The sequence below is a fragment of the Heloderma suspectum genome, chromosome 3 (assembly GCF_057233095.1).
Source record: "Heloderma suspectum isolate Gila_16-S chromosome 3, 16-S_ref, whole genome shotgun sequence".
Classification (NCBI taxonomy): Eukaryota; Metazoa; Chordata; class Lepidosauria; order Squamata; family Helodermatidae; genus Heloderma; species Heloderma suspectum.
Window position 1 is genome coordinate 187,153,226 of NC_139460.1, and position 15,767 is coordinate 187,168,992.

The 15,767-nt window shown below is 44.2% G+C and overlaps 1 protein-coding gene across 7 annotated transcripts in view; it reads left to right on the forward strand.

The window, feature by feature from the left end:
- Window positions 1-15,767, forward strand: part of ZSWIM8 (zinc finger SWIM-type containing 8) — an 88,584-nt gene that overhangs the window by 32,486 nt on the left and 40,331 nt on the right. For all 7 annotated transcript variants that reach the window (XM_084841406.1, XM_084841407.1, XM_084841408.1 and 4 more), the window contains exons 5-11: window positions 72-179; window positions 2,157-2,238; window positions 2,602-2,722; window positions 8,991-9,192; window positions 9,491-9,666; window positions 10,477-11,476; window positions 12,457-12,588. In XM_084841406.1, coding sequence (XP_084697532.1) covers window positions 72-179; window positions 2,157-2,238; window positions 2,602-2,722; window positions 8,991-9,192; window positions 9,491-9,666; window positions 10,477-11,476; window positions 12,457-12,588 — 1,821 coding nt within the window. The remainder of the gene's footprint in view (window positions 1-71; window positions 180-2,156; window positions 2,239-2,601; window positions 2,723-8,990; window positions 9,193-9,490; window positions 9,667-10,476; window positions 11,477-12,456; window positions 12,589-15,767) is intronic.

Sequence of the window (15,767 nt, forward strand, 5' to 3'; positions counted from 1 at the left end):
GCTTGCATTCTGGTAAAGCGGTGTTCTACATGCCCTGCCTTCTCTCTCTCTCTCTCTCTCTCTCTCTCTAGGCATCTGCAGTGTGCTTGCGAGCACCTGTCTCAGAATCCCTGTCTCGACTGCAGAGAGATCAACTGCAGAAATTTGCACAGTATCTCATCAGTGAACTCCCTCAACAGGTAAACAGAGACAATAGTGGGCACTGGAAGCCTTGCATTCAGAGAAATGTAACTGTTTGTAATAGTTTGTTAGCGTGGCTGCGTTCACACATCATGACAGCTCAGAATTCAACAACCCATACCGTGGGTTGACATTATGTGTGAACCAGGCCATTAAGTCTGAACACAATCTTATTAAATGGACACTTAAGCAACCATCCTGTGTATTCTTACCTAGAAGTAGGTTCCATTGAACACAGCGGGCCTTATGTCTGAGTAAACATGCATAGGATTGTGCTGTTAAAATCTGAATAAATGACCCTTTATCAAACATTCCTTTTCTGTGTAAGTAAAGAACAATGGGAACAATATATTTCTGAGGTTAATCATAATAATTAAGTCACAGAAGCTCATATTGCATTATTATGGACTTGATACCGAGAGCTGGGTCAGACAAATCATCACAGGCCTTGGAATCCAGTCTCTGGCACCAGTAGATGCCATTCTGTATGTATCACTAGAGTGATCATCCACTGTACCCATCTAGTTTTTGTATGTTCCTATTTTAATTTTACTGTTACTTTTATTCACTTGCTATTTCCATTCTGCCTTTTTAATTTTAAAAAGTCTAAGGTGGATCATGTTTTAAAAACTACTGCTACTTAAAACACACAACAGCAACAAAATTCAGTCAACAGCAGGTAAGAACAGTTTAAAGTCAGAGTATTACAGACCATTTACAGAGCAATCCTACAGGGCAGTTATAGTGCTCCAAGGTTGGAGCACTGTGACATTTTTTAAATCCTTCAGGCACGTAGGCAGGAGAGAGGAGAGATTACCAAAATCCTGCTGGCAGGCAGAAAGGAGAGAGTAGAGATGTTTGCTGTTCCTCTGTGGTTTTTTTTTTTTTCTTTTGGACTATTTCCTTCCCATTGCTTGCACATTGAGGGCTTGAAGGGCTTTGGATCCAAAACTCCACCCACACCACACCCCTGATCCTTCTGCTTTCCCAGAGCCTCTAGAAAGGGTGAGGAGTGTGAATCTTTCCATGGGGATAGAGAGGAGGTATCTGAGGTCAGATCTGATCTTTCCTATGGCCTTTGGGACAAGGTTCCAAGCACTGTAGGATTGCGCCTGTAAACTATTAAATGCCTAGGGCAATAAAGTTTTATTCGCTTGGTACCTAATAGTTAACTAATTTAGCAAAGGGTGAACATTATGGGGAAGGGAGTTTTATAGCTGAGGCAGCATTACCACAAATGCCCTCTAAATGTGGGGGTATAGTTAGGCCTCCTTCAGATACCCCGGCCCTAAACAGTCTGGCCTTAAAGGTTAAAACCTAAACTTTGAGCACAATTTAATGTCAAACTATGGCCAGTGAAGATCTTTATGTTATGTTTAGCTGTTGTATTTTAATGTTGTGCCTTTACTTACATATTACTCAAGGTGGCTTGCAATAAATATTAGGGCACAGTATAGATCTTTATAATAAATAAATGTAAATATTGACAAGATAAGATCATTCTAGAAGTTCCCGTTTACAGTCTAGTAACTGTGTTCTGAACCAACTGAAGTTTCTTTAACTATCTGAGTTGTGAAACTGAGCTTGCTCAGTTTTCAAATTATGGATATTTATTCTCTCTAAACAAGGAACTTCTTTTCATCATATGAATATAAACTATTATGACCGGTAATACCAGCCATTGCTTCTGACCTACATAATGAGCAAAGTTACCCATTGAATAAGTGCTATACCATACAATTTTCTATAATTAGTGAAAATAATAAATTATATAAAGTTTACAAAGTATATGCACATAGTACTCATGCTCTATTTAGGTATGAATTAAGAAATAGATGAAGTATCAATGGGAAACTTGATCAAAATCAGCCCTTTTGTTGGTGATTTAAATGAATCCAACTTGCAGGAAACAACTCCTCTTTTCTAGGAGGCAGCTTTGTTATTAAATAAGCATTAAATGTCTTTCTCACACTTAGATACTTCCTACTGCTCAGCGTCTACTGGATGAGCTGCTGTCTTCTCAGTCCACTGCCATCAACACAGTATGTGGGGCCCCAGGTAACTGTAGTAGACCTTTTAATTTTAATTTAAACAATAGCAAAGTAAACTTTGCTTTTGATATGTTGGGGCACTAAATTCCATGATTTGTAAGATAAGGGCAAATACAAGTAGTATACACAGAGAAACCTCTTGAGTTGTTGGCTCAAAAGGTAAGAAAGGTAGCATTATTTTTATTCAGACCTCCTTTGATCCACTATGTAGTACCAGCAGTGGGAGAGTTCAGTGTATTCAGCTTTCAAAAAGACATTTGGAACAGCTTCCTTTCTGGAAGGCTCACTGCTTGTTTCACCTGCAATCCTGAGTAGAGGGGAAGCTAAACCATTTCCAGTACCTGCAAAAATTTATCTGTTTTTTCTTAAGATCCCACTGCCGGTCCCTCTGCCTCTGATCAAAGCACCTGGTACTTGGACGAATCTACATTAAGTGACAACATAAAGAAAACCCTTCACAAATTTTGTGGTCCTTCTCCTGTTGTCTTTAGGTAAATTCTTTTGTTATGTTTTTTCCTTCACAACTTGTGGTGATTCACTAAGTCAAACACAGCCCCATGCCTTCTATTTTGGCTTGCCAGTGCTTGACATCCCCATTTTTGCAGTTCTAAGCAGGCAGCAAAAATAGATGTTTATTGAGCCCTGGGTGGACCCATACATGATTAGTAAGCTGTATTTGAGCAAGTGGGTTGCAAGTTGTGCAGGCACACCTTTGGCTTATAATACCTCTCTGGGCAGTCACAAAGATAATCTTTGTGGCTGCTGCTCTAAGTTATAACTAAGTCTGTATTGCTTTGTCCTTTATGTTTAATAAAGAATTTGCCTATTCAGTTGTGGCAACAAGTCACAGGGCTGTTGATGGTGGACAATGGCAGCTAGTTCTGTTTTCAGAGGTATCAGTCACCAGGGCCAACTTCTCACAAAGAGCAGATATACTATTTATGGCTGCAGGCAGAACTGCACCTGTCTGAATGCTTTTCCATACAAAAATATTCCCTATTCTCAGAAAACTAGCATGTCAGAACTTTTCATCTTATTGCCATCCAGTGGTCCAAACACTGGGTGTTCTCCTCTCCATCAGCTAGAAGGCAGGCTTCATTAAGAAGATAGTTCTGGCCAAGGGGCTGTAAGAGAAAGCAGCTCCCATTTCTTCCTTAGAGGTTGGTCTTTCTTCTGCTTCTGCAATACATGGTCACAGGTTCCAGGCTTGGTCTGAGGAACTGGTTCTAAATGGTTTTATCCTTTTCAACAGACCAGGCAGAAGAAAGATGTGGGGTGGGGAGATGACAACAGAAGTAATAGTTGGGCACACCTGAGTGGGATTGGACCTCATCCTTGTCCCAGGTCTGCTTGCTGACTTAGGGGAGCTTAAACCTGCCTTGAGGCTGCATATGAATCCCTTTTCCTCCCTGGAGGTTCTAAAGCCACAGAGGTGAGTGATACCTTGGACCTGGCTTTGGGGATGTTATTTAGGCACAAGGGGTTCTCCCTTCACCTAGCTGTGTGTCCTTTTCTGCCCCCCACCCCACCCGCACTTCAGCTTTTCTATCCATCAGTGACTTTTCCAGGCCCTCCTAGGGTTGCACCACTTAAAGTGGAGGCAAAGCATTTTTACAGTGTAAAAAAACCACTGCCTTCTCAGGAGTGATAACTCCCTCCCATCAGAATTTGACAAGACCCCCAAAATGATCAGTTTGGGGGGGCAGTTTGTGCCCCAGCTCCGAAACCAACAAAAAAGCCTGGGCCAAGTATTTCAGTGCAGCTTTAAGCTGGATGAGCAGATTTCCCTGCATTACCTTGACAGGGATGCATTTGGATGGCTGTAGTTATACCATGCCATCCAAATTTTTACTTAAACTGGTTTGATACAGGTTGTACTGCTCTTGGATTCCATCTTTGGGGTGGATGAATGGCCGTGTACCTTGTCATGGTGAGGGTGCTGGTTTATCAGGGGCTTTCCCCCTTAGTGATCTATCAACTTTCCCAGCCTTCTACTATCTGTGCCCCCTTTGTGGGCTAGGAGTGATGGCCAAGTCATTGTTCTGCTCTATCTTCACCCTCTTAGAGGAGAACCTGCAGGGCTTGCGCTTTTATACCTCTGTCTCCTACTTTCATTCTTTCCTCCTTCTACAGACTGTTATGGAGAGAGCATCCTCTAAGTACTAAGAACACTTGGACAAAACCAAGTAAAGGAAAAGCTTAGGCCCTTGGATGAGGCTTCCATCTCCCTTGCAGGCCCCATGCAACATGGGGGATCAGTCTGTGGCGCTCCCCCAGTGAGACAGAACAACAAGACCACAGCCTAGACAGTCAGGACAGACTCATAGTGCTGTTCTGCAGACAGCTACAAATGCTTGGGAAATTATCCTTAGGTTTCTGGCATTGATATACTTCCAGGATCCCAAGAACTGTAGTTTGCCTGCTGATCTTAATTGTACTACAGGGGAACCTTTCCTCGTGCTATACTTGGAAGCAAACAGAGGATAATCATCTCAAAACTATGGGTAAATATGGAGTATTGCAGGGATGATGCCCACCCTAGCTCTTTAGGAAGAACTGCTTTCAATATACATTGTCAGCACAGAGTTGGTAGAGAATCTCATTTCCAGCTCGGATGAGTAGTCCAGGACACAGCCCACTCCTGATCTCTTCCTGGCTTATCCTGAGTCATCAAAAAGGAAATGGAAAGAGTCATGGCCTGAGACTCACTGCTGAAGTGAATATAGGAGGCATCAATTCTTCTCAGTCAGCTGAAATGCTGTTCACTAATCTACTGAGTTGAGTTTGCTCTTAGTCTTCTGGAGATGAAGAGGAAACACCTCATCTTTTCCTGCTCCTACCTCTGCATTCCCTGAGTTCCTGCCTAAGGTTCTGAAGGTGCTCCATCTGCAAACTCCTATGAAGATCCTCCCAGGATCCTACTTGGACCTAGGAGTCCAAGTTCATAGTATGGTCTCCTAAGCCCCAAAAGACAATGCCCGTGTTCCTGGCCTTCAGAGATGTTCTAACAGCAGCTTTACTTGGATTGACAAGGTACCACACCCAAACAAGGTACTGAAAATATTTACCCTTTCTCATTTATTTGCAAGGAGTTGATGTTTTCTAACTTGGAGGCAACAGCATCTGTACCTAGAGTCTCCTGCCTGCTGAGGGTGATATCTTGTCCAGAGACCAGACAGATAAAAGGATTGTGTTAAGAAGATCCATGGAGCTCAGTACTGTAGTTTCCAAAATGACTGCTGTACTGTTTCAAGTCTCCAGAGATTCCCTAGCTTGGCTGAAAAGGCAGCACTGGGAACAAGTTTCTGAGGCAGCAGCCCAGGTACTCAGTGCTTTGTACAATGGCATCTCCTACCTTGTTGATGGCCTGTTTGATATACTGCAATATGGAGCTAGGACTACAGCATCTACTATGTCAGCCAAGTGATGGCTGTAGCTCCAGCCATCGGGAAAATCAATAGCTACCAAGTCTGCTCTTACCTCAGCTAAGTTTGAAAGTGATCACCCATATGCTTGGTTAGCAAATAGAAAAGGCAGCAATAGGAACAAGAGATAAGTTGAAGAGGAGGATCCTCCTATCTTCTTGGAAATCACCCCTCAGATGTCACAGGAGTGAGAATTCCAGCCATCGTTGTACCCCCCCCCGCGCCTCCCCCACTAACAGACACAACCTCATAAGAAGCTCTTCAAAGCTTATGGTACACTGGGGGCAGGTTCTAAGGATCTAGGAAATACTCTGTGGCTCACCCCAGAAAGGGAGCTCCAAAAGGTCCAACTGGCTCCAGCACCCAAACGGTCTCTCAGACTCAAACAGTGCAAACTTTTGTCCCCATTTGGGATCTGGCTACTTCAGACAGTTGAGTGTGGGAGATGCTTCATCTCGTGTATTCACTGGAGTTCTGGGCAGTAATCCAAGGCAAGATTTTGGTCTCTGCCTGCTCTACAGCCTTGGCAGAATGGAAGTTCATGCAAGCAGTAATCCAGAAGCTGCAGGAAATTGGATCTAGTAAGTTGGCGCTATCCCAGGAAGGAGGCAAAGTATCTTCTCTTTGCTTGTTCTTGTCCTCAAGAAAAACAGAGAGGGACTCGTCATCCTGAACCTGAAAAGAGTTAACGCGTTCCTCTGGATTCATTGGTTCAAAATGGAGACACTTGTCTCCATTTTAGTGGCAGTGGCTGCAGATGAGCTCCTGATATCCATAGACATCATAAATGCTTCTCTTCTCATCCCAATGAATTCCTTTCTCTCGAGACCATATTGTTTGTGGCAGGTGCATAGCCTGGGGGTACTCTCTGATCCAGCTATGTCACTGGAGGCCCAGCTGGCCTCAGTGGCATGGAGTGCCTTTGCCCAGCTTCTTCTAGTCCACCAGCCACTATTGTTCATGGACAGAGATAGTTTAGCCACAGTGACTCATACTCTGGTACCCTCGTGTTTGGATTATTGTAATGTGTGTTACGTGGGATTGCCGTTGAAGCTTACCTGTAAGGTACAGTTGGTATAAAATGCGCTGGCCAGGATGCTGACGGGCCACTGTCAGGGATCATGTATCACTGATCCTGAAGGAGCTGCATTGGTTGCCTGTTTCCATGTCAAATTCAAGATTCAGTTGTTGACCTACAACACCTGAACCTACTTGGGACCCAGGAATCTGGTGGAATGCCCCTCTCCCTATATCAGCCTGCCCATACTCTTAGATCTGTGGGGGAGGCTCATCTTGTCTCATCTCATCCCACCATGGGGAAAGTACATCAAGTGGTGACTTGAGATAGGGCCTTCTCCATAGGTGGCACCCGGTCTTCGCAGTGCCCTCCCCCCAAAGTGCCAACTCTGCTATCATTTCGGCACCAGGCAAAGACACATTTGTTCTTCCAGGCATTTATGAGTAGCTAGCTCTGCTGCTGATTAATTTATTTCAATTATTACTTTTAATTCATTGATATTTTAATCTTGTTAGCTGCCCTGGGACTTTTTTTAAACAAAGGACGGGATGTAAATGGGAATAATAAATAACAGTTTTCCCTGTCCAGGTTACTCTGCACAGAGTCTGCGCTGCAGAAGCCTACTACCTGAACAAACCACCATCAGGGGGAATTGTGGCACACTGTCTTAGAGGAGCTGCTACTTCTTGGGCTTCTAGCCAAGAGGTGTGCAGAGCAACTGTACAGTCCTCTCTCCACACCTTCACTCTCAAGACTATACTATCACTGTTTAGTATCTGCTGAGGCAGCCTTTGGTAGAACAGTACTTCAGTGTATTTTGTAGCTTGGAGCCCAAATGTTTCCTCTGTGTGTCTGTGGAGCACTGCTCTGTTAAGCCCCAGGGTCTGGACCACTAGGTAGTGACAAGTATAGTAGGGAGAATGGAGAGCTTGCTTGTCTGTGAATTCCTCTTCTACTTGTTCCTAGATGTTGGCCCAGTACCTGCTCAGTTTCTTTTAATCGTGGCAGCAATTTATAGTTTTTCTGTCAAAGGCACTTTGGTGTTATAGTGACTGGCTCTAGAGAGGAGGTGACAGTGCCTCCTTAGTCCAAGTCTGTCTGTCTTAAAAGATTCTGCCTCCTAGTGGACTGAGAGGAAACCACCCCATATCTGGATGGCTGCCTGGTGAGAATTCACAGGGAAGCAGTCTCCATTTTTCTGTTTAGAGGGAATTTTTTGTACTGTTGGGAATCAAGCCCTAATAATTGTCTTTTCTCTAGATATAACAGATTTGCTGGTGCAGGCCAGACTGTGGGCAGTAATGAGGAAATGATTTGCTGCAGCAGACTGAAACCAGGATATTCATCAAATAATTGGACTTTGTTTAATTCATTGGCTTTCAGAAGGTGTTCTAGCAAATCTTGGGGATCCTTTAAAACTATCAAGCATTCTTCATTAAAAATATGAGTAATGGCGGATAAACTTACCTTAAAGACACCTTGCTTACCTCTACTGCTCTTTCCCTGCAGTGCATAGCCATGTTGGAGTGTATTTTAGGGCATACTATTCTCTTGGAGAAATATGAGACCTAACAGGCCTGACCAGTGCTCCATTTGAATTGGTTGTGCACCCTAGAATGTTCTAGAGAGTTTTATGCAGTGTAGATTCCTTGGCAGACATTCAATGTGCAAAGGGTTACCTGAAGGTAAGTTTTGAAGCCGCTAGTTTACTCAAACTAGAACACAATCTCACTTGGAGACTTCTGACTACCAGATTAGCAGAGGATGGATGTGCTCATTTTGAAGTAATATCAGAAAAGGCTGGGATCTACAGAAAAGAAAAGAGGAATACATTTGTAGGTAATACTGGTGGATAAGATTCTTCGTGTAATGCAGGCAAATATTTTACCCCAAAACTACTAATAGCTATAACTTAAGGAACTGGTATCCAATTTTACCTAATACAGGCTAGTCCAATTAAAATTATAGCATATTCTGGTTTGCCTCTTAACTCACCAGCACCAATACAGCTGCAGTGTTAAGCAATATGTTCTCTTTAGTAAAAATTTCTCATTGTGAAATGCTATACCGTATAATGTAGGTGCAACAGGAGTAGTGTGTTAGACCTGGATGATTTGGGTTCATGTACATGATCAGGCTTAGTGGCTGACCTCTGGTGTGTATCTGACATGCCCCTCATTATAGGACAGAAGGATGGAGGAGATGAGGGCTATAAAGAACTTTCCTACATTTAGAATTACAGAAATGGTAATTCTACATCTTCGTGTTACCTTGATGGTGTTCCTCCCATTCTCTACCACTTCTCAAACTTCACAGTGATGTGAACTCCATGTACCTCTCCTCCACGGAGCCTCCAGCTGCTGCTGAATGGGCCTGTCTTTTGCGTCCCCTGAGAGGGAGAGAACCTGAGGGCATCTGGAACTTGCTTTCTATTGTTCGGGAGATGTTCAAGAGGCGAGACACCAATGCAGCCCCTCTTCTGGAGATCCTAACAGACCAGTGTCTGACGTATGAACAGGTATTATTTTATTTTTATTTAAGACATTTATATCCTGCCTAATTAAAAATTCTCAAGGTGCCTCATGAAAATTATTGATTTGCTGTCGTTGTTAGAGAGGAGGGCCATGGCAACTATGCAGGCAGCCTAGGGGGCTACTGAGGAATTTGATAACATACTTCTTGGCCTGACTGAAAACATCCCCTGCAGTATTACACTTGGGGTGGATACCTTTTAGTAGGGCAAAGTATTTTGTCTGTTAATGGGTGTTAAGAATGGAAGTTTGGGGTCTTGACGTGTCTGCGTCCTTTCTCTACAGATAACTGGCTGGTGGTACAGTGTAAGGACATCTGCATCCCATAGCAGTGCAAGCGGGCACACTGGCCGTAGCAATGGTCAGTCAGAAGTGGCTGCTCATGCTTGTGCAAGCATGTGTGATGAGATGGTGGTTCTCTGGAGGCTTGCTGTCCTGGATCCGACCATCAGCCCTCATCGGTAGGCAGTGGGGTCAAATTTTACTTAATGAAGCTGTAATATATGTTCCCATGAATGGATATTTATCTGTTCTTTTTATTGTAAATATTTATACATTTCTTCTCTCTCTGCTTGAGGTGATGGCTTTCTCAAAACATGGGTGGGGGAAAACTGCCACCAGAACTCCATTGCCATGTTCCCACTGTATCCTGTGCTCTCTTGGCCTTGTGCTGCTTCATAACTACCTGTCCTTCAAATACATAATGATGATGGATGATACTTGCTACCAAGAAAAAAAAAATTAATACATGAAAGATGGGGTTCAATTATGGTTATAGTTAAAAACACAATCTCACTTGGAGACTTCTGACTACCAGATTAGCAGAGGATGGATGTGGACATTATTTGTAACACTCAAGAGTTACTTCCATGTTAGTTTTATGGGGGAGGGAGAACACGTGTTGCCAGCATCTTCCATTAAAGGATCTCAAGTAGCAGAGCTGGGAAAGACCCCTACCTGAGTCCTTTGCGAATTGCTGCCAAACAGAGTAGACAGTACAGGGCTAGATGGACCAGTGATCAGTCTCAGCATAAGGCAACTTCATATTTTCTATGACTGTCTGAGGCTATGTGCTATGGAATCACGTATTAAGACATCTGAGTTGGCTGTGCAACCTCTCACCAAAGCTCATTAACAAAGTGATAAAGAAAATTTGTGAGAAGAATATGAGATTCATTAGGTCTTGAATGGGAAGCAAACAGTGAATCTGGAGTACTGCTTTTGTAGCTCATCTTTGCCTCTCACGTGTTTCTTCTATTCCATGATGCTAGGCGAAGAGACTTGTGCACACAACTAAGGCAATGGCAATTGAAGGTAATAGACAATGTCAAAAGGGGGCAGCACAAAAAATCCCTTGAGAAGCTGTTCCATGGGTTCAAACCGGCTGTGGAAGCTTGCTACTTCAACTGGGAAGAGGCCTATCCCATTCCAGGCATCACTTACAGCAGTGCAGACAAGAAGAACTCTTTTTGTTGGGTGAAGGCCATCCAGCAGAGAAACTGTCGGCCACCATGTGCAGAAACCTTCTCTGAAGCAGGGAAAGCTCATGGGCCAGATGCTGCAGGAACATGTTTGCAGCTAGGGGACAGGTCGCGCTTCTCCTCTCAGGAGCCAGCTGTACGCCCCAAAGAACTCATTGGGAAGAGGAAAGTTGTGTCTGAAGGCCCCCAGCGGGTTCTGAGACGACTTTCCGCAGAAGGAGATAAAGGTGCATACAAAACAACTGTGAACAAAAGCAAGCTTCCAGTTGGAAAGAACTTGGCCAGCAAACATAGTGGGAAGCGTCGTATGAGCAGTGAGGACAGCTCTCTGGAACCAGACTTGGCTGAATTGACTTTAGATGACAGCAGTTTGGCTCTTGGGGCAGAGGCCAGCAACACATTCAGCTTCACAGATAGCCCCTTGAGCAGAAGCTACAGGGATACCTTTGAGGATGATGGTGGGGTGTATTTCTCAGAGGCAATTGAGCCCACCCTCAGAAGCAGTCCCTCCACTAAGAAAACCCCAACAGATCCAGTGGGGGAAGTAGGTAGTGGAGATGATGATCTCCCTTGCCTAGATGAAAGTACTGGTGGAGCGTGTTTGAAGCCAAAAGAAGTGGGGGAGAATGGTGCAGCTGGAGGAGAAGAGGAGGAAGATGACTACCAGGTATACTATCTAAATCCCCAGGAGGTGGGTAAGGAAGAGGATGAGAAGGCTGAGGGAGGAACAGGAGAGGAACAAGACATATTTGCTGGGATAAAGCCCTTGGAGCAGGAAAACCGCATGGAGGTAAGGGGTGCATGTGTTTAAATCATCTACAAATGTAATGTAACTTGTTTTACCTGTGACTCCTGCAATTGTGTGTGGGTTCAGGGGAGTGCAAAAAATCTGACGTTCTTATTAAACCCATGGGATAGGGACTACAAAGCCAAGAGCCAATATTGTTTGACTTAAGATCTTTGTTCTTTCTATGTGTTGATATTGATTATTTTGCTTTCCTTTCTCTGTGCCCCAATATGTTATGTGTAACACTTTGGCTTGGAAGAAAGGACTATGATGTGCCAGACCCATTTTGCCTACATAACATCTGTGTAGAGCTTTTTCAGTCTTGACATACAACACATATGTTATCTCTAATCTTTGCAACAGCTCTGTAAGGCATGCTAATGTTATGGGGAAGCTCCAAAGTTCACCAGTAGAGACGTGCTTCCTATGCAGAATGTCCTGGCTGTATTTCCATTCAAATATGGATCATAGGTAGCATGACGGGAAGGACCTCTGTCTGGGACCTTAGAACAGCTGCCAGTCAGACTAGACAGTACTGGGCTAAGTGGACCAATGGTCTGACTTTCTATAAGGCAGTGTCATATGTTATCCCCATATTGCAAATGAGAGGCTGAGATTGAGTAGAATGGTAGTTTGCCTAAAGCTGCCTAATGAAACCATGGCTGAGGTAGAATTTAAAGCTGGAAGTCTGTGGCTCATGCTCTTACAATAGCCTTCCACACCTATGCCAGTGCCTTCACTTTTTTTGTTTGGGGCAGATCTTTTTCCTCTTTTCTTCCCCCAGGCGCCTCAGTAGGAATGCAACTCTGTCCAGTGCTGAAGAGAATGAAATGACATGTTGGTTGGGTGTCATGTTCTAAAATAAATGCTGAAACTCCCTGCCTGCGTCAGTTTGTTGAGCACCCCCCTTTAAATGTAGTATTGATACTGTTGAGGGAAAGCAAAGACTGGGTTGGTTTTAATTTGCAGTCCTTCATTTACAGATCCTGTTTGCCTGCGCAGAGGCTCTTTACGCACATGGTTACAGCAATGAAGCATGTCGCCTCACAGTTGAGCTTGCGAAGGACTTATTGGCCAACCCTCCTGATCTCAAGGTGGAGCAGCCCCCAACCAAGGTACAGAGCTGATAATGGAAGCAATTTGAATGGAAGGGCAAGCATAGAACAAGAGCTGGACAAAAAAATTATGTTTCATAGCTGTACTTTGTGGACAACTTAGCGTAACTTAGGGGCCCATGTGCCCCATATCCATGGATATTTTTGTCCACTGTGCTCTGCTCCCAAGGTAATTAAAATTATGTTCAAAGAAAATCTGAATTCTGTGACCTTTTGACAGATTTGCATATATTTACATAGTTTGCCTGACATACACTCTTACTGAATCTCACTCTAGCTTTTGCAGTTTTCCTAGGCATTGTATACATGTTTTTCTTCGTGGTCTCTGTGCATTACACACATGGGCTCTGTGCCTGTGCGGAGCCTCATTCGGGAACTTTCTGTAGCTGAGGAAAACATTTTTTTGGCAGGAACCCTCCCCGCACTGTCTATTGCACGTGTCCCAGTGGGTTCCTTCCTGTTCCCTCAGTTCTCTTTCGACCACCTTGTTGAAAGGTTGCCTTGTTGGGACTTCTTGTTTTCGCTCTTTCACTGAGGTAGTTAGGAGCTCTTTCTTCTTTTTTTCTCTCTTCTGTTTGTCTTATTTCTAAAAAAAAAAAAAAAAGTAGTTTATCTTTTGGGTGTGTTGTGAGCTTTGATCTCCGTTAGGTGACATATGGTCATTAAGGCCCCTTTTAGCAAGTACATTTGGTGCGGCAGTAAGCTACCCCCCACTGATGGGCATTCTCTTTGTTTGTTTTGCCTGGGGGAGTCTCATGTGGTGGAGACCTGCTGGCATTGTATGAATTTTACTAAACAAACTAAGCATCACTGGTCAGACTGCTTAAAAGCGATCTTGTGGAAGAAAGCTTTGGAAGCTGTTGATTCGGCGCACCAAAGGCTTCTACCTCTCAGCCCCAGGTGGTGGTGGAGAAAGTGTAGTCTCCATCTCTTGAGTGGGCCTGGTCTCCGACTCTAACCATGGGTTGAACTGGTCTGCCCACTCCAGGCGGATTTCTAACAGTGTCTACTGCGAAAAAGCTTTCTAAGAAGGCAAAGTTGCCAAGGGGTCCTAAATTGTTGGCTGAGATCCCAAAGAAGAAGACAAAGAAAGACCATGATACGGGACTTTCTCCTTCTAAGACTGTGGATGAGCACCAAATTTAGATCCCACCAACGCCACTGCTTTTGGACTCTCCAACACTGAGAGCTCCATCAATTTCTCTGTCAGTACCGAGAGCACCTTCAGTATCGTTACCCAAGCTGCTGCACACGGCATCGACATTGGAAGGCTAAATCAGAGACATGTCACCACCAGTAGTCCTCCGGGGCTCACCGCCTCAAATACAGTTGTCTCCTCCCCCGGTACCAAGGGAGCGCTTACATAGGGATACCTCACCAGATTCCTTTTGTGCTGAGAGATCAGGTATACCCTACTGTGATTGCTATGAGTCATGTGTTGGCTACAGATCCCGTTCACCACTACGCAACTGGGACAGATACTGTGATTGGTCATTTCCGCCCAGAATGCACTATCCATATGATGACTGGTGTCATCATTGTGATGCTTTTCATGATCGGACAAGATATTTAAGAGCAACATCCCCTCGGTACCATTCAGCACCTTCAGCAACAGCATCAAGGCCACTGTGAGAGGAACCTTTTTTTGCCTCCTCTGCCAGTCCCTGCTCGCTTGACTTCCTTGAGGGTACAAACACCGTCTACAAAAAGACCATCAGCCACACTGGCTACTGAGACTGTGGGATTGGTTCCGTCTCGGCCTCTCCCACCTCTGCCTATCTCAGTGCCTAAGGAGAAGGATCAAGATTGGGGGAAGCATCATTCCTACAGTCCATTGAGGATGACCTTTCAGACTCAACGTCTGTGTCCTCAGTACCACCTTCAGTTTCTTCCCCAAATGATGCTGTGGTGGTGCATGAAGGAGCTTCACCTTCAAAGGATGTCTAGCATTTTACCAAACAAATATTAAGGATGCCACAATCTTTAGGGATTGAGACTCAACAACTTGCTGAGAAGTTACAGGATCCAGTCTTTGATGTTGTATACATGGAAGCGTTGGCTCCAGTTTTCATTCCTTCCTACGCTGCTTCAGACTGTAAAGGAGACCGGGAAAACCACTTCTTCAATGGCTCCCACGTCGAAGCATTTACAATTCCATTACAAGGTGGGAGAGAAGTATGCAGGGTTCTTGTTCAAGCATTCATGCCCAAATTCTATTAAATTAGAATAATCACAAGGAAAATCCCCCAAAATTCATGCCTTGCAAAGGCTGATAAGGAAGGTCACCGGTTGGATTTACTAGGCAGGAGGATCTGTTCCTCTTCTGTGCTTGGCTTCTGTGTGGCTAACTATCAGGCCATGATGTCAAGATATCAACTTCTCTTGTGGGGAAAGATCGGATGTTTGTGTGACTACCTCCTGGAAGACCAGAGAGGACTTGCCTGACTTTTCCAGACTGAAGTGGTAGAATTATCTCAGCAACAGTTCAATACCACTCGTCACCAAGCCAACTGTGATGCAAAGGTGATGGTGGGAGCAGTAGCCCTTTACAGGCACGCCTAGCTCTGGTCTGCTGGCTTGACACCAGAGGAACAGTCATGGATAGAAGACCTTCCATTTGATGGGGAGGGCCTCTTTAATTCAAAGAATGATGAGGCAATGGATGCCATTCAAAAGCCAAAAAGAATGCAAAAAAGATGGGAATTTCACAGCAGTACCAACAACAACCATACTGGCAGAGGAGATGGTTTAGACAACAATTCCATCAATCTCGCCAATATCAGGATAGGATCCCCAAGTTTAATCAGCAACAGCCTCAGAGAAAACACCACCCTTCTCACTGTTTTCGCCAGCCACGTTCCAAGGGGGACAATTCCTCTAAACAACGGCTTTCACTTAGCCTGCTACCAGAATTGTTGTGACACTGCACCACCCTTTTTTGGTTTTCTCCTGTCATTTTCTACCAAATTGGATGACTATAACGTCAGACAAATGGGTCCTTGACATGATCCAATTTGTATGCTGAATAGAGTTCAAAGTCCTCCCTCCTCTCAGTACTGTCCACATCACACCAGCCTCAGAGGTTCTAAAACTGGAGACAGCTACATTTTTGGAGAAAGGAGCCATCAAAAGAATTTTACCTTACCAAACAAAGGACGGATTTTTTCCCGTTATTTCAT